At 40.5% G+C, this 25,364-nt stretch overlaps 1 protein-coding gene across 2 annotated transcripts in view; it reads right to left on the reverse strand.

Moving 5' to 3' along the window:
• The window catches only part of LOC126195405 (trafficking protein particle complex subunit 12), a 122,275-nt gene that overhangs the window by 58,760 nt on the left and 38,151 nt on the right, over positions 1 to 25,364 (reverse strand). For both annotated transcript variants that reach the window (XM_049933997.1, XM_049933998.1), the window contains exon 5: positions 15,173 to 15,424. In XM_049933997.1, coding sequence (XP_049789954.1) covers positions 15,173 to 15,424 — 252 coding nt within the window. The remainder of the gene's footprint in view (positions 1 to 15,172; positions 15,425 to 25,364) is intronic.

Genomic DNA, 25,364 nt, shown 5'->3' on the forward strand with positions numbered 1-25,364 from the left:
CATGCGCATGGACTACTCAGTTGGTATATTTTGCTAATTTTTTTCATAGTTCCACACAACTTCTTCCTGTTTTCTCGATTGATCTGTGTTCAGTTTTTCAAGGCCTATCCACTGTGCCAACTTATAACTAAATCTGAGGGGGTGCGATGGGGAGGTTCCCTTGTTAGCAACTAACCACCTGGAAAATTGAAGAAAAATTGAGCAAAAACTGGTGTTTCATTGTGTGTTTACTGTCAGATGACTTGTTGCAGATTTTTTGTATGAGATCATGCCGAACATTTTGTGTACTACAAGTACTGTGCTTTTTAGGTTCCTTAACATTAAGGCAGCAAAATTTTATACAGAGGAATTTTGTCAATACATTTAAGAGAGATGGTGAATCTAGTGAAAATAACAGTCTCAGTTGCAGAATTGATTTTATTGCTTCATTCATTGCTTTATTCATGATGCGCATTTTGCATAATACAAGGCATTTTCAGATTGATCTATGTTAATTACAACTATATTAGAAAGGATGAACCTAACCCGTAACTGGAAAGATTGCAATTCTTTAACTTACAGTATAGTGTTGGTAAATGGGTTTTGGTTGCCACAATTAGGGCATCAGCAAAAACAGACTGTCCTCATGATACATAGAAAAGTAAATTGAAACAAGTATGTGCTCATGTTGTACGTTAAAAGTGTAACATCTAATAACCTATGGATGAATGAAATAAATTAAAATATTGAAAAAAAATATAGCGGTTGGCTTTACAATGGCTATGGCCCATATGGGTAAGAAAACGGGAGAAGATGTAAATTAACTACCTTTTGGCCCGGTGTAGCATTGACCAGTGGATGCAAAGCATCAAATTTTATGTACATTCCAAACTCAGTAGTGCCATTTGAGATCTTATATCTATTTTTGCACACTAAGATATGTCTAGGGACTGTACTTTTGACAGGACACAAGGAGAATTGGCTGCTATCCACCAACAGCTGGAAGTAGTATTGGCTACCACTGACACGCTTTTGGTTAATGCTGAAAGTTGTGGCAACATCGGGGCACTACTAACGAGACCTATGACACCTTTGGTGCCGTTGGACTCCCCTGGTGACCCGGGTGTCACTGCATCTTCTGATATGCAATATCTGGCGGGTCTGTCTTCACTTGAGACTGTATGGCGGACGCAAGGAGAATTGGCCACTCTTCGGGGGCAGGTGGAGGCTTTGTCTGTTAGGCTCATCGAGCTCGAGGCGCAGGTGTCGGCTCGTAGTGGCGTTGGGGCAACTGTGGTGAGACCTATGCCTACTTCGGTGGCCTTGGAATCACATGGAACCCCTGATGTCGCTGCGTCTTCCGGCAGTGAGCATCTTACCGGTCAGCCATCACTCCAGGGTGAATGGCGGACAGTGGTGGGCTCGCGCGTGCCTGGCCGAAAGGCGAAGGTGGGATCTGGCCGCGTGGCAGCTGCCTTACCCCTTTCCAACAGGTACGGGGTGCTTCCTAGTGGTGATGACATCGTTTCCGAGCCACCACAGGATGCCTCGCCTGTTGGGCCAGTGGCCGATTCTCCGGCAAGGTCCCGACAGTCACAGAGGGCGGGCCTATTAGTTATAGGGAGCTCCAACGTTAGGCGGGTTATAGAGCCCCTCAGGAAAATAGCGGGTAGGTCGGGGAAGAATGCCAGTGTGCACTCGGTGTGCTTGCCGGGGGGTCTCGTCCGTAATGTGGAGGAGGCCCTTCCGGCTGCTATTGAACGCACTGGGTGTGACCGGCTGCAGATAGTAGCACATGTCGGAACGAATGACGCCTGCCGCTTGGGTTCTGAGGCCATCCTTGGTTCCTTCCGGCGGCTGGCTGATTTGGTGAAGACAACCAGCATCGCACGCGGAGTGCAAGCTGAGCTTAATATCTGCAGCATAGTGCCCAGAGTCGATCGCGGTCCTCTGGTTTGGAGCCGTGTGGAGGGTCTAAACCAGAGGCTCAGACGACTCTGCGACTATAATGGTTGCAAATTCATCGACCTCCGTTATTGGGTGGAGAACTGTAGGGCCCCCCTAGACAGGTCAGGCGTGCACTACACACCGGAAGCAGCTACTAGGGTAGCAGAGTACGTGTGGCGTGCACACAGGGGTTTTTTAGGTTAGAGGGACCCCCCCCCCCCTTGGGCGAAACGATAAAATACCTGACGGCTTACCAGAGAGAACATCAGCATCGTTGATAAAGAACGTCCGTCCTCAGAGACCAAAAACAGGAAAAGTTAACGTAATATTGATAACTGCAGGAGTATCCAGGGCAAGGTTCCTGAATTAGTATCGCTTATTGAAGGAAATAGTGCGCATATAGTATTAGGAACGGAAAGTTGGTTAAAACCGGAAGTGAACAGTAACGAAATCCTAGACACAGAATGGAATATATACCGCAAGGATAGGATAAACGCCAATGGTGGAGGAGTATTTATAGCAGTAAAGAATTCAATAATATCCAGTGAAGTTATTAGCGAATGCGAATGTGAAATAATCTGGGTTAAGTTAAGTATCAAAGGTGGGTCAGATATGATAGTCGGATGCTTCTATAGACCACCTGCATCAGCAACCGTAGTAGTTGAGCGCCTCAGAGAGAACCTGCAGAACGTCGTGAAGAAGTTTCGTGATCATACTATTGTAATAGGGGGAGACTTCAATCTACCAGGTATAGAATGGGATAGTCACACAATCAGAACTGGAGCCAGGGACAGAGACTCTTGTGACATTATCCTGACTGCCTTATCCGAGAATTACTTCGAGCAGATAGTTAGAGAACCAACTCGTGAAGCTAACGTTTTAGACCTCATAGCAACAAATAGACCGGAACTTTTCGACTCCGTGAATGTAGAAGAGGGTATCAGTGATCATAAGTCAGTGGTTGCATCAATGACTACAAGTGTAATAAGAAATGCCAAGAAAGAAAGGAAAATATATTTGCTTAACAAGAGTGATAGGGCACAAATCGCAGAATATCTGAGTGACCACCATCAAACGTTCATTTCTGAGGAAGAGGATGTGGGACAAAAATGGAAAAAATTCAGAAACATCGTCCAGTACGCCTTAGATAAGTTCGTACCGACTAAGGTCCAAAGCGAGGGGAAAGATCCACCGTGGTATAACAATCATGTACGAAAGGTACTACGGAAACAAAGAAAGCTTCATCATAGGTTTAAGAGTAGTCGAATCATAGCTGATAAGGAAAAGCTGAACGAAGCGAAAAAGAGCGTAAAGAGAGCAATGAGAGAAGCATTCAACGAATTCGAACATAAAACATTGGCAAACAATCTAAACAAGAACCCCAAAAAGTTTTGGTCATATGTAAAATCGGTAAGCGGATCTAAATCCCCTATTCAGTCACTCGTTGACCACGATGGCACCGAAACAGAGGACGACCGAAGAAAGGCAGAAATACTGAATTCAGTGTTCCGAAACTGTTTCACTGCGGAAAATCGTAACACGGTCCCTGACTTCAGCCGTCGCACGGACGCCAAAATGGAAAATATTGAAATAAACGATATCGGAATTGAAAAACAACTGCTATCACTTAGTAGCGGAAAAGCATCCGGACCAGACGAGATACCCGTAAGATTCTACAGTGATTATGCTAAAGAACTTGCCCCCTTTCTATCAGCAATTTATCGTAGATCTCTGGAAGAACGTAAAGTACCTAGCGACTGGAAGAAAGCGCAGGTCGTTCCCATTTTCAAGAAGGGTCATAAATCAGATGCGAATAATTATAGGCCTATTTCGCTTACGTCAATCTGTTGTAGAATAATGGAACATGTTTTATGTTCTCGTATTATGACGTTCTTAGATAATACAAATCTCCTTCATCATAACCAACATGGATTCCGCAAACAGAGATCATGTGAAACTCAGCTCGCCCTATTTGTCCAAGAAATTCACAGTGCCGTAGACACTGGCGAGCAGATTGATGCCGTATTCCTGGACTTCAGGAAGGCATTTGATACGGTTCCGCACTTACGTTTAGTGAAAAAAATACGAGCTTACGGAATATCGGACCAGGTTTGTGATTGGATTCAGGATTTCCTAGAAGAAAGAACACAACATGTCATTCTTAACGGTTCAAAATCTGCAGATGTAGAGGTAATTTCGGGAGTACCGCAAGGAAGCGTGATAGGACCTTTATTGTTTACAATATACATAAATGACTTAGTTGACAACATCAGTAGCTCCGTGAGGCTATTTGCAGATGACACGGTTGTCTACAAGAAAGTAGCAACATCAGAAGACTCGTACGTACTCCAGGAAGACCTGCAGAGGATTAATGAATGGTGCGACAGCTGGCAGCTTTCCCTAAACGTAGATAAATGTAATATAATGCGCATACATAGGGGCAGAAATCCATTCCAGTACGATTATGCCATAGGTGGTAAATCATTGGAAGCGGTAACGACCGTAAAATACTTAGGAGTTACTATCCGGAGCGATCTGAAGTGGAATGATCACATAAAACAAATAGTGGGAAAAGCAGGCGCCAGGTTGAGATTCATAGGAAGAATTCTAAGAAAATGTGACTCATCGACGAAAGAAGTAGCTTACAAAACGCTTGTTCGTCCGATTCTTGAGTATTGCTCATCAGTATGGGACCCTTACCAGGTTGGATTAATAGAAGAGATAGACATGATCCAGCGAAAAGCAGCGCGATTCGTCATGGGGACATTTAGTCAGCGCGAGAGCGTTACGGAGATGCTGAACAAGCTCCAGTGGCGGACACTTCAAGAAAGGCGTTACGCAATACGGAGAGGTTTATTATCGAAATTACGAGAGAGCATATTCCGGGAAGAGATGGGCAACATATTACTACCGCCCACATATATCTCGCGTAATGATCACAACGAAAAGATCCGAGAAATTAGAGCAAATACGGAGACTTACAAGCAGTCGTTCTTCCCACGCACAATTCGTGAATGGAACAGGGAAGGGGGGGATCAGATAGTGGTACAATAAGTACCCTCCGCCACACACCGTAAGGTGGCTCGCGGAGTATAGATGTAGATGTAGATGTATGGCAGTGTTGGGTTCATGTGTCACTGGGTGGAAGGCAAAAGAGGGAGCAGGTTGTGTGGCTGGCTCCTATGCCTTAGCAACAGGTATGAGGTGCTACCCATTGTTGATGATAACTCTGAGCCAGCACGGGACGCCTCTCCCATTGGGCCGGTGGCCAATTTTTCTGCCCAGGCCAGACAAATGCAGAGGATGCGTACACTTGTCATTGGGAGCTCCAATGATAGGTATGTGATGGAGCCCCTCAGGGACATAGTAGGTAAGGTGGGAAAGAATGCCAGTGTACACTCAGTATGTTTGCTGGGGAGACTTGTCTGTGATACGGAAGAGGCCTTGCTGGTGGCTATTGAGAGCACTGGGTGTAACTGGCTGCTTATAGTGGCACATGTCTGCGCAAATAATGCCTACCACTTGGGTTCTGAAGGCATCCTTGGCTCCTTTCAGTGGATGGCTGATTTGGTGAAGGCAACCAACACTGCATACGGGGTGCAGGCTAAGCTGTCTATTGGTAGCATTGTACCAAGGACAGACCGTGGTCCTCTGGTCTGGGGCAGAGTGGAATGTCTAAACCAGATGCTGATATATCCTCTGCTATTGGGCACAGAATTGTAACGTTCCCATTAATAGGCCAGGCATGCACTACATGCAGGAAGTGGCTACTGTGGTAGTGGAGTACATGTGGTGTGCACATGGTTTTTTCTTTTTTCTTTTTTAGCTTAGAGAAACCCTCGCTTGGGATCAAAGGCAATTTGCCTTATAAATTAGCCTCTGTGTCCTTGGAAAAGGTTCATTGTTGCAGATTAGAGACAGAAAAGGTTAATATGATTTTAGCAAACTGCAGGTGCATCCAAGGAAAGATCCTAGAATAACGATCACTTACTGCACGTTATAATGCAGAGATAGTATTAGGGACAAAAAATTGGTTGGTTAACAACAACAAAATCTTAAGTCCAGATTGGAATATTTATCGTAAGGATTGGTTAGGTGCCAATGGTAGTGGCGTGTTTATTGCAGTAAAAAAGTCAATAAAATCTAGTGAGGTTATCACGGATTCTGATTGTGAATTAATCTGTGTAAAGTTAAGTATCAAAGATCAGTAAAAAATGGTAATCGGATGCTTTTATAGACTGCTTGGGTCAGGAGTGCTAGTGGCAGAGTGCTTCAGACAGAACATGCAGAATATTGTTAATAATATTCCTGAACATGCTGTCGTAATAAGGAAGACTTCAACTTGTCTGGTATAGATTTGGAATGCCATACTGTCAAAATTAGTGCCAGAGACAGGGATCCATTTGACATTGTTATAGATGTCTTGTACAAAAATTACTTTGAGCAGTTAGAGAACCAACTGGTGAGGGTAACATCGTAGACCTCCTGGCAATAAACAGACCTAAACTTACCGAATCAGTTAATGCAGAGGAAGATATCAGTAATCATAAGTATGTGATAGCACCTATGACAATTGGTGTGGCAAAGGATATTAACAAAGGTAGGAAGATGTTTTTGCTCAGCAAGAGTGACAGGATACAAATTTCAGAGTATCTGAGCAGTCAGCATCAAATATTTGGTGATAAGGATAAAGATGCAGAAATGAATGGAAAAAATTCAAAGGAATCGTGCAATATGTCCTACACACGTATGTCCTGAGTAAGATCTTAACGGATGGGAAAGATCAACCATGGTTTAATAGCCATGTTAGAAAACTGCAACATAAACAAAGAGAACTTCAGCTCAGACCTAAGAGAAGTAAAAACTTTTTTTTTTTTTATAAAAGTGGAACATTCACCGTATGAATATAAAAATGGCAAATATTGAGATGGTCAGTTGCGGAATAAAAACGCAACTACAACCCTTAGTAGTGGAAAGATGTCAGGACCAGATGAGATACCTATAAGAGGTAGATGCTATTTTTCTTGACTTCCGGAAGGCGTTCGATACAGTTCCGCACTGTCGCCTGATAAACAAAGTAAGGGCCTACGGAATATCAGACCAGCTGTGTGGCTGGATTGAAGAGTTTTTAGCAAACAGAACACAGCATGTTGTTATCAATGGAGAGACATCTACAGACGTTAAGGTAACCTCTGGTGTGCCACAGGGGAGTGTTATGGGACCATTGCTTTTCACAATATATATAAATGACCTAGTAGATAGTGTCGGAAGTTCCATGCGGCTTTTCGCGGATGATGCTGTAGTATACAGAGAAGTTGCAGCATTAGAAAATTGTAGCGAAATGCAGGAAGATCTGCAGCGGATACGCACTTGGTGCAGGGAGTGGCAACTGTCCCTTAACATAGACAAATGTAATGTATTGCGAATACATAGAAAGAAGGATCCTTTATTGTATGATTATATGATAGCGGAACAAACACTGGTAGCAGTTACTTCTGTAAAATATCTGGGAGTATGCGTGCGGAACGATTTGAAGTGGAATGATCATATAAAATTAATTGTTGGTAAGGCAGGTGCCAGGTTGAGATTCATTGGGAGAGTGCTTAGAAAATGTAGTCCATCAACAAAGGAGGTGGCTTACAAAACACTCGTTCGACCTATACTTGAGTATTGCTCATCAGTGTGGGATCCGTACCAGATCGGGTTGACGGAGGAGATAGAGAAGATCCAAAGAAGAGCGGCGCGTTTCGTCACAGGGTTATTTGGTAACCGTGATAGCGTTACGGAGATGTTTAATAAACTCAAGTGGCAGACTCTGCAAGAGAGGCGCTCTGCATCGCGGTGTAGCTTGCTCGCCAGGTTTCGAGAGGGTGCGTTTCTGGATGAGGTATCGAGTATATTGCTTCCCCCTACTTATACCTCCCGAGGAGATCACGAATGTAAAATTAGAGAGATTAGAGCGCGCACGGAGGCTTTCAGACAGTCGTTCTTCCCGCGAACCATACGCGACTGGAACAGGAAAGGGAGGTAATGACAGTGGCACGTAAAGTGCCCTCCGCCACACACCGTTGGGTGGCTTGCGGAGTATGAATGTAGATGTAGATGTAGATTATACTAAGATTATGTGAAAGAACTTTCTCCCTTCTAGCAGTAATTTATTGATTGTAGATTGCTTTAGAAATGAGGGGCAGCTAGCAACTGGAAGAAAGTGCAGTTTATTCACACTTTCAAGAAGGGCTGTAGGACAGATGCACACAATTATAGACCTATATCATTGATGTCAATCTGCTGTAGAATTATGGAACATGTTTTAAGCTCCACAATTATGACATTCTTGGAAAAAGAAAATCTCCTCTATTAACATCAACATGGATTCTGCAAACAGAGATCCTACGAAACTCAGCTCGCTCCGTTCCTCCTTGAGATCCACAGTGCCATAGACAATGGCACTCAGGTTGATGGTGTTTTCCTTGACTTCAGGAAGACATTTGACACTGTCACACAATGCCGTTTAGAGAAAAAAATATGAGCTTATTGAGTATTGGAGCAGATTTGCGACTGAATTAATGACTTCCTTACAGACAGAACTCAACAAATCGCTCTTAATGGAACAAAAGCAACAGATGTAAAGTTAATTTCTGGAGTACCCCAACGAAGTGTGATAGGACAGTTACTATTTACAATATATATAAATGATCTAGTTAAAAGCGTTGGATGCTCTCCAAGGCTGTCCCCATATGATGTGGTTAACTATAACAAAATAGCAACGCCAGAAGATAGTAATGATTTGCTGAAAGACCTCCTGAGAATTGATGAATAGTGCAGACTCTGGCAGTTGACTCTGAACATAAATAAATGTAACATATCGTGCATATGTAGGAAAAGAAATCCACTACTGTATAGCTACACTATTGATGACAAACTTCTGGAAACAGTATCAGCCATAAAATATCTAGAAGTAACTATCCAGAGTGGAATGACCAAATAAAACAAATAGTGGGAAAAGCAGATGCCAGACTCGTACTCACAGGAAGAACCTAAAGGAAATGTAACTCACCCATGAAGGAAGTGGCTCATAGGATGCTTGTTCAACCAATTCTTGAGTACTGTTCGTCTATCTGGGATCCCTACCAGATAGGACCATAAAAGAAAGAGAGAGAGAGAGAGAGAGAGAGAGAGAGAGAGAGAGAGAGAGAGTAGATGCAACGAAGAGGGGAATGTCTCGTCTCAGGATTCTTTAGCTGGCACAGGAGGTTTACGGAGATGCTCAACAAACTGGCTGATGTTACAAGAGAGGCGTTGTGCGTCGTAGAGAGATTTACTATTTGAGATTTCGAGAGAGCACTTTCTGGGAAGAGTCGGACAACATATTACTCCCCCCCCGCTCCGTATACATCTCTCATAATAACCATGAGGAGATTCAAGAAATCAGAGCCAATACAGAGGCTTACCAACAATCATTCTTCCCATGTGCTATTCATCAGTGGTTCAAAAAGTACCCTCCGCTACACGCCATTAGATGTCTCGCAGAGCACGATGCAGATGTAGATCTAGATGAGATCCAGCCTGTGTTTAGTTTGTCACATGATAAATATGACAGACTCACCATTCTTCATTTTCTGCTCTGACATACTTTACTGAGCACTGCGCCACATCCTCCCTACAGCAAGCATTTGTTTTTAAAGGCAGGTGATGTTGGTATACCATTAGTTAAGTTGCAGTTTTACAGTTGTTATTTTGAAGCATTTTTAAACAACATTAAATTTTGTATACAGGCAATAGTATACGAAACTTGTGCTATTTTATAGTAGCAGTGCCTCTAGCAAAACTACATTAAAACTCAAGCGTATTAGAACATACACTATGTGATCAAAAGTATCTGGACACCCCCAAAAACATATGTTTTTCATATGGGTGTATTGTGGTGCCACCTACTGCCATGTACTCAATATCAACAACATCAGTAGTCATTAGACATCATATGAGAGCAGAACTGGGCGCTCCATGGAACTCACGACTTAGAGCGTGGTCAGGTGACTGGGTGTCACGTGTGTCATACGTCTGTACACGAGATTTTCACACTCCCAAACATCTCTAGACCCACTGTTTCCGATGTGATACTGAAGTGGAAACATGGAGGGACACATACAGCACAAAAGCGTACAGGTCGACCTCGTCTGTTGACTGACAGAGACCACTGACAGTTGAGGAGTGTCGTAACGTGTAGTAGGCAGACATCTATCCAGAACATCACACAGGAATTCCAAACTGCATCAGGATCCACTGCAAGTACTGTGACAGTTAGATGGGAGGTGAGAAAACTTGGATTTCATGGTCAAGCGGCTACTCATAAGCCACACGTCATGCCGGTAAATGCCAAATGACACCTTGCTTGGTGTAAGGAACGTAAACATTGGATGATTGAACAGTGGAAAAATGTTGTGTGGAGTGACGAATCATGGTACATAGTGTGGTGATCCATTGGCAGGGTGAGGGTATGGTGAATGCTCGGTGAACATCACTGCCAGCACATGTAGTGCCAACAGTAAAATTAGGAGGTGGTAGTGTTATGGTGTGGTCTTGTTTTTCATGGAGGGGGCTTGCATCCCTTGTTTTGTTTGGCACTATCACAGCACAGGCCTAAATTGATGTTTTAAGCACCTTCTTGGTCCCACTGTTGAAGAGAAATTCGGGTTGACGACTGCATCTTTCAACACGATCGAGCACCTGTTCATAATTCACAGCCTGTGGCGGAGTTGTTACACGACAGTAACATTCCTGTAATTGACTGACCTGCACAGAGTCCTGACCTGAATCCTATAGAACACCTTTGGGATGTTTCAGAACGCCGACTCCGTGCCAGGCCTCACCGACCGAAGTCGATACCTCTCCTCAGTGCAGCATCCCATGAAAAATGGGCTGCCATTTCCCCAACAAACCTTCCCACCTGATTGAACGTATGGCTGTGAAAGTGGAAGCTGTCATCAAGGCTACGGGTGGGCCAGCACCAATTTAATTCCACCATTACCAATGGAGCGCGCCACGAACTGGTAAGTCATTTTCAACCAGGTGTTCAGATACTTTCGATTACATAGTGTATTTAGTGAAGTGTGTAGAGACATGATCCACTGAGAAGCCTTTAAGATTGTCTACCGAATGCATGTAGTCACACAGTAGTAAAAAATCTACTTCAGAGGTTATCTGGTAGTGCTGATGTTACGGCACGAAAAGTAAGTTCTAATTTGGATTATACTAATCAACTAATGTTGTGATGAGTTGATCAAGTTATGCAACACAATACAGGGATATGTCCCTCCTCCAAAATTCCATTAGCGTGCAGCATGTGGTGTGGAAATAGGTTGTTAGAGCTTCGGCATTGCTTATGCAAGTACAAACACAGTTTTCTATGATTACTTTTTGGCCACTCAAATTAGTGGTATATGTGGAGTGGTTTGTACATTGCAATATGGAGTAATAGACTGAACTGTGGGCCTGTGCAGGGGAATGTGAACTGAGGGACAGATCATGCTTTGACGGTACAAGATGCGCCAAATGGAAAGAGCACTATTCAGATGAAATGTGTGGTTTATTTTGCTGTGAAACCAAAAATCTAGGTAGTAGCACCATTCAGATAAATGAAGTGGTTATTGCTGCAAAACAAAAAATGTAGTAAGACAAGTGTGGAATGTATCAAAAATATAACATTTAGATGAGCGTCATTTTTCTGATGGTTTCATAGCAATAAGTACTTCATTTGTCTGAATGGTGCCCATATCTAGATTTTCACTTTCACAGCAAAATATACTTTCGTCACAATGTGCACAAACATCTGACGCAGACATCTCAGGACTGCTGGATTTGGTCGGGGGTCCCATACCTTGGCCTGCTCATTCCCCAGATGTTAATCCCCTAGACTTTTGGTTATGGGGATGCTTGAAGGAATTGGTCTACGACATGCCAATCAATGATGTGTGAACACTACAGGGTTGCATCTTTGGGTATACTTCAAAGTGTGCTTCATTCCTTGTGCCGGAGGGCAGAGGGGTGCACTGTCATGAATGGATGCCACATTGAGCACCTCATGCAAACATGTGTATATCTCAGAAAGCGTGCATTTCGGGATCCATGTTTATTTGACTTATTTTCATATTTAATGAGTACTACCATCTCTAAGTATTCAACACTTTTTTTGATCACTCTTTATTTAAAGTGGTGTATAAAACAAAGGGTGTCATCTTCATTGTTTAGGATAGGCCCTATGAACAGATTTATAAATCCTTAAGTCACACAATGAAGTCTAGGTAATTACACTTCACACTATGAACAATACACGTGTGAATGTTTCTTCTATACATTTTCATTAAAATGAAGCTATCTCATTTTAGATGCATTTACAAATTTACTTTCAATTTTACTGTAAACCAGTTAGAATACTGCATATGCTTACTGGGTAGTGATTCCGTTGAATGGATGTACACAAATACTGTCAACGGGAACCTAAAATGATCATTAAGATTTTTGTAGCTCTGTATTCCGGTGCTTGCCGAATACCAATGATCCATTAATTAAAGAGCTGTGATGTCAACTAAATGACATGTTAATTAGATCATCATGCATATAAATAGAAACCCAAGTGTCTTAAACAGGCCGAAAGCTATTGCCTGCAACATTTACATGTTGTTGTTGTGGTCTTCAGTCCTGAGACTGGTTTGATGCAGCTCTCCATGCGACTCCATCCCGTGCAAGCTTCTTCATCTCTCAGTACCTACCGCAACCTACATCCTTCTGAATCTGCTTAGTGTATTCATCTCTTGGTCTCCCTCTACGATTTTTACCCTCCACGCTGCCCTCCAATACTAAATTGGTGATCCCTTGATGCCTCAGAACATTTCCTACCAACCGATCCCTTCTTCTAGTCAAGTTGTGCCACAAACTTCTCTTCTCCCCAATCCTATTCAATACTTCTTCATTAGTTATGTGATCTACCCATCTAACCTTCAGCATTCTTCTGTAGCACCACATTTCAAAAGCTTCTATTCTCTTCTTGTCCAAACTATTTATCGTCCATGTTTCACTTCCATACATGGCTACACTCCATATAAATACTTTCAGAAATGACTTCCTGACATTTAAATATATACTCGATGTTAACAAATTTCTCTTCTTCAGAAACGCTTTCCTTGCCATTGCCAGTCTACATTTTATATCCTCTCTACTTCGACCATCATCAGTTATTTTGCTCCCCAAATAGCAAAACTCCTTTACTACTTTAAGTGTCTCATTTCCTAATCTAATTCCCTCAGCATCACCCGACTTAATTCGGCTACATTCCATTATCCTTGTTTTGCTTTTGTTGATGTTCATCTTACATCCTCCTTTCAAGACACCATCGATTCCGTTCAACTGCTCTTGCAAGTCCTTTGCTGTCTCTGACAGAATTACAATGTCATCGGTGAACCTCAAAGTTTGTATTTCTTCTCCATGGATTTTAATACCTACTCCGAACTTTTCTTTTGTTTCCTTCACTGCTTGCTCAATATACAGATTGAATAACATCGGGGAGAGACTTCAACCCTGTCTCACTCCCTTCCCAACCACTGCTTCCCTTTCATGTCCCTCGACTCTTATAACTGCCATCTGGTTTCTGTACAAATTGTAAATAGCCTTTCGCTCCCTGTATTTTACCCCTGACACCTTCAGAATTTGAAAGAGAGCATTCCAGTCAAGATTGTCAAAAGCTTTCTCTAAGTCTCCAAATGCTAGAAACGTAGTTTTGCCCTTCCTTAATCTAGCTTCTAAGATAAGTCGTAGGGTCAGTATTGCCTCACGTGTTCCAACATTTCTACGGAATCCAAACTGATCTTCCCCGAGGTCGACTTCTACTAGTTTTTCCATTCATCTGTAAAGAATTCATGTTAGTATTTTGCAGCTGTGATTTATTAAACTGATAGTTCGGTAATTTCCACATCTGTCAACACCTGCTTTCTTTGGGATTGGAATTATTATATTCTTCTTGAAGTCTGAGGGTATTTCGCCTGTTTCAAACATCTTGCTCACCAGATGGTAGAGTTTTGTCAGGACTGGCTCTCCCAAGGCCGTCAGTAGTTCTAATGGAATGTTGTCTACTCCGGGGGCCTTGTTTCCACTCAGGTCTTTCAATGCTCTGTCAAACTCTTCACGCAGTATCGTATCTCCCATTTCATCTTCATCTACATCCTCTTACATTTCCATAATATTGTCCTCAAGTACATCGCCCTTGTATAGACCCTCTATATACTCCTTCCACCTTTCTGTTTTCCCTTCTTTGCTTAGAACTGGGTTTCCATCTGAGCTCTTGATGTTCATGCAAGTGGTTGTCTTATCTCCAAAGGTCTCTCTAATTTTCCTGTAGGCAGTATCTATCTTACCCCTAGTGATACTCGCTTCTACATCCTTACATTTGTCCTCTAGCCATCCCTGCTTAGCAATTTTGCACTTCCTGTTGATCTCATTTTTGAGACGTTTGTGTTCCTTTTTGCCTGCTTCATTTACTGCATTTTTATATTTTCTCCTTTTACATAACCAAGCAGAATTTCATTGAAAGACTTGCATTAGTTGCTAATTAAAAAGAAGGTACACTGAATGTTCCACATGGTTTGAAGCTACAAAACTATTAAAAATAAACATTGTAACAGAGACTGAAAGAAAGCTTGCACTGACAATATCAAACACCTTTGAAACACATACACATACTAAACAAGAAATAGTGCCTTGCAAAACTGTGATGCTTTACAAAAAAGAAGTGAAGAAAACTGACAGTGAATATGACACAACAGCTCAGGAACGCTTTTTCTACTAAACAAATTAATTAAACCTGAAATGCATTTATTAACAAAGAAACAAATTACTGCTAAATTTTAGTAGAATTTTGAAATTTTTTGTCCCTCAATATTCTCTGGTTCCCTATCAATAGGTAGATTGACACATTTCAAATTCAACAGTTCTGTAAAAGAAAAATCTCTCATTAATCTTGAGATATATAATAATAAGAGTTCAAACAATGGAAAATCCAAGATGGAATGTAACAATATTATGAAAAGAAAAGTTGCTACTCACCATGTAGAGGAGATGATGAGTTGCATATAGGCACAACAAAAAGACTGTCACAAATTAAGCTTTTGGACAGTAAGGCCTTTGTTAAAAATTGACACACACACACACACACACACACACACACACACACACACACACACACACACACACATACCTTGCGTACAGTTGCTAGCAGAATATGGAGACGACTCAGTGCTTCCTGGGGCTTTCCAAGAAATTGTGGTAATTCAGCCAGAAGCAACCGAAAAGAAAAAGGAGCCAGAGATCCAATACGGCCACCGTATAGCTCAGGGTAGAACTGAAAATACATATCTGGTCGATCTAACGCTCCGAATGGTTCAGCTTCAACTTCTGCCAATGAAAATGACCGAAGTTTCACTAGCAGGGCAATTCGAGTGAACCATAGCTGAAAAGAAAAAAATGCTTATGAATGTTATAAATAAATAAGTATCAGCTGAAGATTTAATGTCTGTAAATAAGTCATCAATCATATTGTGGCACTTTATTTGTAAAGGGCTAGGTTGATCACACAAAGTTCAGAATTCGCTATTACTGGTTTCGGCTACTGCCATCTTCAGATCTGTTACAAATAAACCAAAAATAGTGGTGTAACCAACTAAGTTCAATTAGCTGAAGCAAAATCTATAACAGGCCTGGTGATACACAAGAAAAATAAAAAATATTTATAAATTTAACAGGCATGTATACCAGCCATACATACCTTAAAATATTCTGATGTATGTATCAATGTCAAAATCTATAGCTGTACGTATGTAGTAAGTGTTGGTGATGGCCTGGATGCATCTGGTATTTATACAAATAACTGAGGCCAGCAAAGGGCACTATTGCGACAGTACAAGAACAACCAGCTGATCAATGTGGCCAAGTGGTTCTAGACGCTTCAGTCTGGAACCACGCGACCGCCACGGTCGCAGGTTCAAATCCTGCCTTGGGCATAGATGTGTGTGATGTCTTTAGGTTACTTAGGTTTAAGTAGTTCTAAGTTCTAGGGGACTGATGACCTCAGTTGTTAAGTCCCATAGTGCTCAGAGTCATTTGAACAAGAACAACCAGTCACGTAAGTTTAATAGTTAAAATGCAGTATGTGTAATCATTAATTAAAATTACTTCACACGGCAAAATGAGTGTCTGACAGTTAAACATGATCTGACATACAATATGTGGAATTAGATCTATGCTTAAAATCTGCATAAAATGTGTAAAGAGTAATAATGGGCAGGTGATAAAAATGAAATATGTGATTTAGCAGAAAGAATGAGTGGAATGCATTAAAAAAATTAAGTTCACACTGGAACTGGAAGAGGATGGAAGTGTAAGTTATGGAACTTATGTTAACTAAAAGAGATTATCATATTTACGAAGACGATGGCTACTGACACGACTATAAAGGTGAAATCCAGTCACCCTAAGAAACATAACTGGTCATACTTCATAGCCATGATCAACATGGTGCTAAAACTACCATTACACCTACCTACTGCAGCGGTGCAGGGTTCTCTTTTTTATATGTAGGCTGCAATTTAAAAATTCACCTACCCCAGAACGGTGTCTGGTCGATGTCCTATCATTTGGCTATGTAGATACTTACAAGATGATGTAAAAGCAGTGTCAATAAAAAACACCATCTAATATCTACAATTACTGAGGCCGCGCAACTCTAGTAATGAAATAAAGTTATGTACAAAAACTGTCAATAACAAAATTTATCAGCCGGTAAGATAATGAATTGGATTCTAGAAAATAATGTCCGAAATTTCCACACAAAAACGTTTACTTGTTCGTATAACCAAAGAAACGGTACTATTCAGTCCACATTTAAACTATTGGTTATTTTCGTCAAGTTCACAATTCATACACTCATTTCGCACGCACAGCAGACAGAAATCTGTCCAAATCTGACCTGAGTTAAACAACTTTTCCACAGTCATTAATTCCACCACAAACATGAGTTATTACATTTGGTTCTTCTAGTGGATTTCAAAGAAGAAATTGCTCACCAAAAATGCTCAGTGGTTGAATACTGAAACATGCCACGCGGATACTACAAAGGCCAAATTTTCACATGCGGGTATCATTCCAACAATACAGATCTAAAACTTCCCAACTTCACAAAACGCTTTGTTTACAAATGTGGCAGTATACATGTGATGTGTTACGATAGCAAAAGGAATCTGTGATCACTGAAGGCAGTGCCACAAGTTCCTCCAAAAAATCGTAACACAACACACACACAAATGTAATACTTACTAATGTAAATCCACCCGATGATGGAGGTTTAAACCTTCGAAACGCGTCGTGGAAATAAATAAAACGGTGACTGGTAACAGTGAACTTGTTGTTTCATTTAATTCACAAAACTGTCTGTAGCTACATCAGTGTTAGTCGTGACACATATCAAATGCAAGGAGCTCAATATTCCTTCATTTTACACATTATTTTGACTCGCACTAGTAACATGACCGTCCACATTCAAAGCTAGCGAGAGACTCCCTTCTTGTGGCCTCCCTCCCAGTGTAACTATCAGGTAGTGAATGGGAACCGTCTCAATTCTGATTGGCTAACCATACTCGCTGCCAATCAGAATGCTCGCTCATGATCATACTTGTGCCAAAACTGGGCTGCACCAATTCTTACATATGGACGCATCTATGTCATTCTGATATACTAATATTAAAGTAATGTTTAATAAATGAAAACTAAAAGATAATAATTCTGAAAATATACTTTAGATACAGATCTTACTCCAGCTGACTTTCTGGCTACTCTGTTACAATAGCAATCACACCTAGACATACATTATCAGCAAAGTGGATAAAATCCCTAGGAACATTTTCCCACGACAGGCTTGCGTAACTCTTGCAGGTTACTTAAGACGGTATATAATGCAACATTAAAATTTCATGAATGTCCCACATACACACTCTCATTCACTCACATATACTCCCATAACAATATTAGACACCAATAATAATTTTGTTTGATTTTTATATTACAAAAACAAAAAGTAATTAAAGTTTTAATATGAAAATCTCAATTAATTAACTCTGCACATTGAGAATTTGCTTATAATTTCCAGTGTCGGTTTTTGATTTTTTTAGCGTTTTTTTTTTTCTATCTCTGAAACTATGACAGTTATAAAGCTGAAATTGGGATACAATCTTCTCCTGAATGTCAATAGGTAGTGTACCGATTTTGAAAATGATTGAATAATATTTAATATCATTTATTTAGGTTCTTATAGGTCGTGAATGTACGTGTCCAGTAAGAGACATTGGATACCTTTCCCACGGCAGGTAGTGACAGATGCGCATGTGTCTCCTGGTTAGGTGAGCAGATGTCAGTCCCCGAAGTTACATGCAACTAGCAATCCTAAAACAAACGTTCGCTCGGAACAAACTTGCAACGGTACACTACTGACAAAGTGGACAAATTAAATCTTATTAGACAAGTAGCCATGCCAAATGGATATGTAATGAACCTTTATAATAAACTAAAGTAAAAAAAATACATTATAAGAAGGAGACAACAGATCCAGAGGGCAAGAAGTTTGTTTCTCTGTCATACGACAGTGCATTTTCTGACAGAATTGCACAAGATCTCAGAAAAGCAAAAGTAAAAATTGGATTTCAAATGAAAGGTTCAATTGATTCTGGGCTCTGCCACAATGTTGGCAACAGCAGCAACAAATATTCAGAATCTGGTGTCTATAAAATCAACTCCCAAGACTGTGACAAGTTTTATATTGATCAGATGGGAAGGAATTTCACAACTCATTTTAAAGAGCGTACATATAGCCAAAATAAGAGCACTTTCGATATACATTTGGACAAAGAAAAACATGCATCAGGAAACATAGAGGCTAGTTGGAAATGTTGTATAAGGTACCAAATGGACAATTACTGAACTTACTCAAAGAAAGAAATTTATGTACACAGATAGCAGCAGCCAGAATTACTACTGAATGAACAGGATGAGTTTCAACTGAATGCTTATTTTGATGTATTCAGAAACCTACTAGTTTGAGCAGCATCGAACACCACAGCAGCTTAGTGTACGGTCGCATGCTTTAACCACCAGCAGCGAGGAGACAGTGCCTTCTTCCACAAGCTCAACCACAGGAAAACAAGAACTTCATACAGAAAACCACAAGGTTGCGTCACTGAGATCCCACTCTGGATGTGCTATCAGCTATTGAGTTTTTAATTAATCACTGTTTTGTTAATTATCTTACACTTACAGTTATGATTTAATTGTTCTGTCATGTTAGGAGGTTTTGATTTATAGACATGATGCTATTTTTAACTTTTTATTATGGCTTTTACATAACTGTGTGTTATTTATTTTGCCAAGCTAAGAGCTTCCATTATTACTCTTTACACCTTTTATGTGGATTTTAAGTGTGGATCTGATTCCAGATATTATATGCCAGTTCATGTTTTATTATCAGACACTCATTTTGCCCTGTGAAGTAATTTTAATTAATGACTACACATACTGCATCATAACCATTAAATTTACAATACAGGTTACTCATTTACCCTCGTTATAATGCTCTCTGCTAGTCTCAGTTATTGGTATAAATATCAGATGCATCCAGGTTATCACCAGCACTTGCTACGTACCTACATGTATAGATTTTGACATTGATACATACATCAGAATATTTTAGGGTACCGGTAAGTATGGCTGGTATACATGTCTGTTAAATGTATAATCATTTTCTATTTTTCTTATGTATCACCAGGTCTGTTATAGATTTTGCTTCAGCGAATTAAATTTAGTTGCTTACATCATCACTGTTTTTTTTTTATCAGATCTGATGATGGCAGGAACCAAAATCGATAAAAGCAAATTGTAAAATTTTTTGTGGTCAACACAAACCTGTACAAATAAATAAATAATTTCAGGTACTTTTTATGGCTGTGTATGTAAATGTTAATACTAAAAATTGGTACCTTCAGCTTTCATCAATGATTTCAGGAAATGTTAATACCAATTTTTAATGTCTACTACAGTTAAAACAAAAAAGTTGGGTATTCTTTAGTTTATAATAGGAAAACATTTGTGTACAAATTTTTCATAAATTATTTAATGAACAGACACACTCAATTTACAGTATTACTGCAGTGGCACTAAAAGTGGTTACTATTATCATTTGGGTCTCACTATTGCAGCTTCTTATAAATGACTAGATTTATTTAGTTTTGAAGTTTGCTATGACTTGTGATCTACAACTAGTCGCCTTTATCTGATCTCTCCAAAAGGCTTCTGTTACGTTCACAGTAGAATTATGACTATGTACATAGTGTTTGTTACAAATGTGAACTTCACTTAATTGTGCTGATGCCTGGTACATTTGTGAGAGAATAAAAGACTGTAGCGAAAAAATAAAAATGAAATACTCAGATTTGGATAAATATATATTCCCGAGACTACAAAATATATCAATCATTATCGTTATTCCGATTTTTCAATAGCACAATAGAAAAATAGCTGTCTGTATGCTCCTATATAAACCCTGTTTTTCTCATATTTTCATTATAATTCCTACTTAAAATGCATGACGGCATCTGGTTGGTCCATTATTTCCACGTTCTGTGGAGCAGTTTCACGACAATATGTTGCAAGTGTGCCTGAAGGTTTACAAATACATTTTCCCTTTAGCAGAATAATTTTCACAGAATTTTCAAATCCCTCAATCTAGAAATCCCCCTCTCCCCCCCCCCCCTCTCTTCTCCCCTCCCCGTCCCTTTCCCTCTCTGTACCCCCTTTCCTTCACACACACCCTCCCACATTAGTAGTTTTTGAAACTTATCTAGTAACTTTTCACAAGAGTACCACCTTTTCTGGCAACAATTTCCATCTATGTTTTACAGCATATCTGCTGCACACTTGTATAGAAAATCGACTCATTAATTAAATTTTAGAGGAATGCCCCTTTTCAATTTTAGCGTGATCTGTCAATGGATCCAACACACTGAATGCTGCGATCTTATTTACGAGGTCTGTTCAAAAATTCCGGAACTTTTTCCACAAAAATTTTCTATGCTTACCTTTTAGTTATTGTGCATGGTCCCCTTCAAACCACTCTGATCCACAATCGATACACCACTCCAAATGCTGTTTCCACTTCCAGAAGCAGTCTTTGTACACCTGTTGCTGGATCATGTGAAGTGCTGTCTGTGAATTTTCTTTTATTTCATCTATTGTTGCACATCTTCGTCCTTTCAACAGGGTTTTCAACTTTGGGGGGAAAAAAAAAGTCCACGGGTGCCAGGTCTGGAGAGTACAGAGGACAAGGCAGCACAGTGATTTCGTTTTTTGTTCAATTTGTGCAACAGTCACGCACCAACAGGGAAGAATGTGTCTCACATTTTTTAACAGGCATCGCAACACATCCTGATAGTACCATTGATTAACAGTTTGTCCCTTTGGCACAAATTCATCATGAGCTACTCCTTCAAAATCAAAGAAAACTATCAGCATGGTTTTGACATTTGACCTGACCTGACGAGCTTTTTTTGGTCTTGGAGAACCTTCGCCGATCCATTGTGCAGACTGAACCTTGGTTTTCACTTCATAACCAACTTCTTGTTCTCATTTGCGTGATCCAAAAGCTCTTCCCAGATTGCAAGGCAAAGGTCTTTCTGGTCTTGACTCATAAACCCTGGTATGGATTTGGCAGCAACATGACATATTCCAAGATGCTGTGTCATGATTTCATGACATGATCCAACTAAAATGTTACATTATTCTGCAATCTCTCAGTCAGTTAGCCTTCGACTGGCATGCACAATTTTGCTGATGTCCCTCACATGAGCGTCATTTGTTGAAGGCATCCTGAACGAGTAGTTCATATTCCTCACCAATCAGCAGCTGTTCTACCAGATAACATCTATAATGCTGAAAAATGCTTCCTCATTTATCAGAGGCATCTTGAGCAGAACAATGTCCTGAAATGCTGCCTATGAGGGACAAATGTCAAGTTACATCCAGAATGGACACATCAAACTGGCTTCCTCCCAAAATTCAGATGACACCTTTTATTTGCCCCATCAAATAGTGATGAGAAAGACACATGGAAGCATCAAGTGATGAACTACATTCAACACATCTTCACGTGAATGGTCTCTCCTACACTTAATGATGTCATGGAAACATGGCCAAATGTTCTTCCCAAAGTAACTGCAGTACTCATGCATTTTCAAATGAAGCAACTTAGTCACTATCACAGATATTACCTAAGCCTTTTTTGCAGTTAGATCTCCATCCAGACAACAGAGGCTTGAGGAGGTTTCTCTGTTAGAGAGACGATAATCGCACAGCAAATGAAGCAAATGACACGTGAAGAAGAATTACTTACCAATACAAATGACTTCCCTTTGGGTATAGTCCATTCCTACTTTCAGCTGCATGTACCAATTGCAGATTTCCACAACTAATACCTTATTAGACCATACCACTTGCATGGAAAATGTAGCGGCAGGTGCTTTAGATGAAAATGGGATGATAATGCTTTACTACGAACTGACTATGTCAGGAGCCAACAGACTCTCAGCAATTGCTCAAAATATGGAAATCAGAAGGATGAGGGATCACAAGAACATCATGTGTGTTGAGAGTTCAGTGGACTACAGTAGAACTAGCATGAAGTCATTGATAAATGTCACAGACTGTAGGCAATAAAAGAATATAACAAGAATTCACCAGTTTTTTTGACCCTCTGGAAATACTAAGTCCAGTATCCACAGTAGGAAAAATTTTGTGTCAAGGTACATGACTTCTTGGACAAATATGGGATGAGCTTTTGCCTCAGTATCTTGCCACTTGGTGGTGCACTTGGATATCACCTCTTCCAAACCAAGATGGATCACAGCCTCTGAAGAGGGAAGTATTTGCACCCACATTTTCTGTGACCCTTCCAAATGAGCATATGGTGCACTCTTGAACGCCAGATGCACTGTAAATAGTTAGTCTCATGTCCAGTTAACAGAAGAAAGGAAGATTGGATTTAATGTCCAGTCAACATTGAGGTCATTAGAGATGGAACGCAAGTTCAGATTGTATCAAGGCTGGAAAAGGAAATTGGGAGTGATCTTTCAAAGGAACCATCCCGGCATTTTTCTGGAGCGATTTAGGGAAATCGTGGAAAACTTAAATCTGGATAGCTGAACACGTGTTTGAACTGTCATCCTCCTGAATACAAATCCTCCTGAATACAAGTCCAGTGTGTCAACCCCTTCACATCCAGTTGATGTGTAGCAAAAGCAGGCTAGCATCCATGAAGAGGATTCTGCTGTCTTGACTAGAACTGCTGGCAGCATTAATGCAATGAGACTTTTACATTACTGCTGCTACCAACATAGACATAAGTGGAGCAACTCTCTGGACTATCTCCATGATGACACTAGCTTGGTTAAGAGGTAGTCCCAACTCTTGAAAAACTTCAAATTCAACAGGCTCTTAGAAGTTCACAAGTACACCTCACCATGACAATGTCCACATGGACCATCTGACAGGAGGAAACATGCCTCAAACTTCACATACAATAGACATTTGGTGGCATGGATCACCTTGGCTTTCAGAACAGCCCCATAGCTGGTCAAAAGGATGTCACAAGTACATTGCATCTGCTTCCTTGTTAGAAACGACAAACTCGCACTCTGATCCACAGATCCTCCTCAAGGAGACACTCAACCATCGATAGATACGGAAAGATTTAGTTCCTGCTTGAAAATGCTGTAAGCCACTGCCCATGTTGTATGATTGAAAAGGAAACTTTATGACAAAGTGAATCTGGACGGAGAATTTATGGCAAAAGAAATGGCAGCAGCTCGACGTTACTGGATCAAGTCTGCACAAGAGCAACACTTTCTTCATATAATCAAGGCTCTGAAGGAAAGCATGCCACTGCCCAATTGGTCAATAATAATGAATCTCAATCTTTTGTTAGATGATAACCTGTTGCATTTAGGTGGTCATCTCCATTATGTCAAATTAACCATTCAAGAATGACATCAACTTATTCCTGGATGAAAACCATCAATTCAAAAGGCTTTTAATCCTACACACTCACAAATGTCTACATCATCTTGGGCTTAGACTTGGGCTTTCAGAGCTTTGTTCCTACTCCTGAATACTAAACTCATTATTCATTTCTGTCACCCATGTAAAACCCGTGATGTTGCTATCAAGAAATAGAAGCTCCACTAGCAGCCAATTAGGTAACACCACACAGACCCTTCCAAGTCACTGGCATTGATTTTGCAAGGCCATTTTATGACAAGGCAGGAAGTATCACAACTAAATTCAATATTGTACTGTTCAACTCTGCTATGACTAGGTACATTCACCTACAGCTAGTGCACAATGCAACAATGGATCAATTTTTGTTGGCGCTACAAAGATTTGCTGGCAAAATTGACATTCCACACACCTTCTACAGTAACAATGCTCAAACATTTCACAGAGCAAACAAAGAGACAACTGAGCTGTGGTCGGGCATGTCTGTTCATAAGAGCCAAGAATACCTCATGGGACAAGACATAACTTAAAGTTTATAGCTCCTTGTGCAACTTAATGGGGGACGATGTTGGGAGAGAACTGTCGTTTCAACCAAAAGATGTCTCCAAATGTTATTTGCAACTCTAGTATCGACGAGGAAGGGCTACAGACTGTGCTCAAGAATACTGGAGCACCCTCAACTTGAGGCCAATCTCCCAAAATGGAAACAAAGTGCTCTCTTCAACACACTTGCTGATGGGGGAAAACTCAGCACTGCAACAGGGCCCAACCAGCAATCCTAGCAGACTTTAAAAAAGAACTCAGACTCCTTTAGAAAACAGCAGAAGTTCTCTAGAAGTGAATTTTATCCATAGTGGATGCTGTTGAACTCCATGACATAAAAGGTTATTTATGTGTCACACAACCAGTTTCGAGCTTGCACCCATCCTCAGGTGTTTATACATTCATGTACATGTTTACACTGCTGGAGATCACTGTATAAATACAAAAAAATTATTTGCTGGTGGCTAAACAGATACAAGTGGGACAATTGTAAGTTGCAAGTCATCATTTGTCGAAAATATATCTGTACTTATATAAAGATGAAGAATCATTATCATAGTTAAGCTGTGGTGATAGTTTCTCCACTTAGTTGCATACTTATTATCATTTTCGTGTCCATATTTCAGTTTTATAAAGTTTAGCTGTATATTTCCCTATTACGACATGCACTCGTGAAATACACTGTGTTTACATACAAACATGTGGGCTATGGTCAAAGAACTTAGATGTAGCAGGTGTAAAGACATTGCTCATACAGA

Source organism: Schistocerca nitens, chromosome 7, assembly GCF_023898315.1.
Source record: "Schistocerca nitens isolate TAMUIC-IGC-003100 chromosome 7, iqSchNite1.1, whole genome shotgun sequence".
Lineage (NCBI taxonomy): Eukaryota > Metazoa > Arthropoda > Insecta > Orthoptera > Acrididae > Schistocerca > Schistocerca nitens.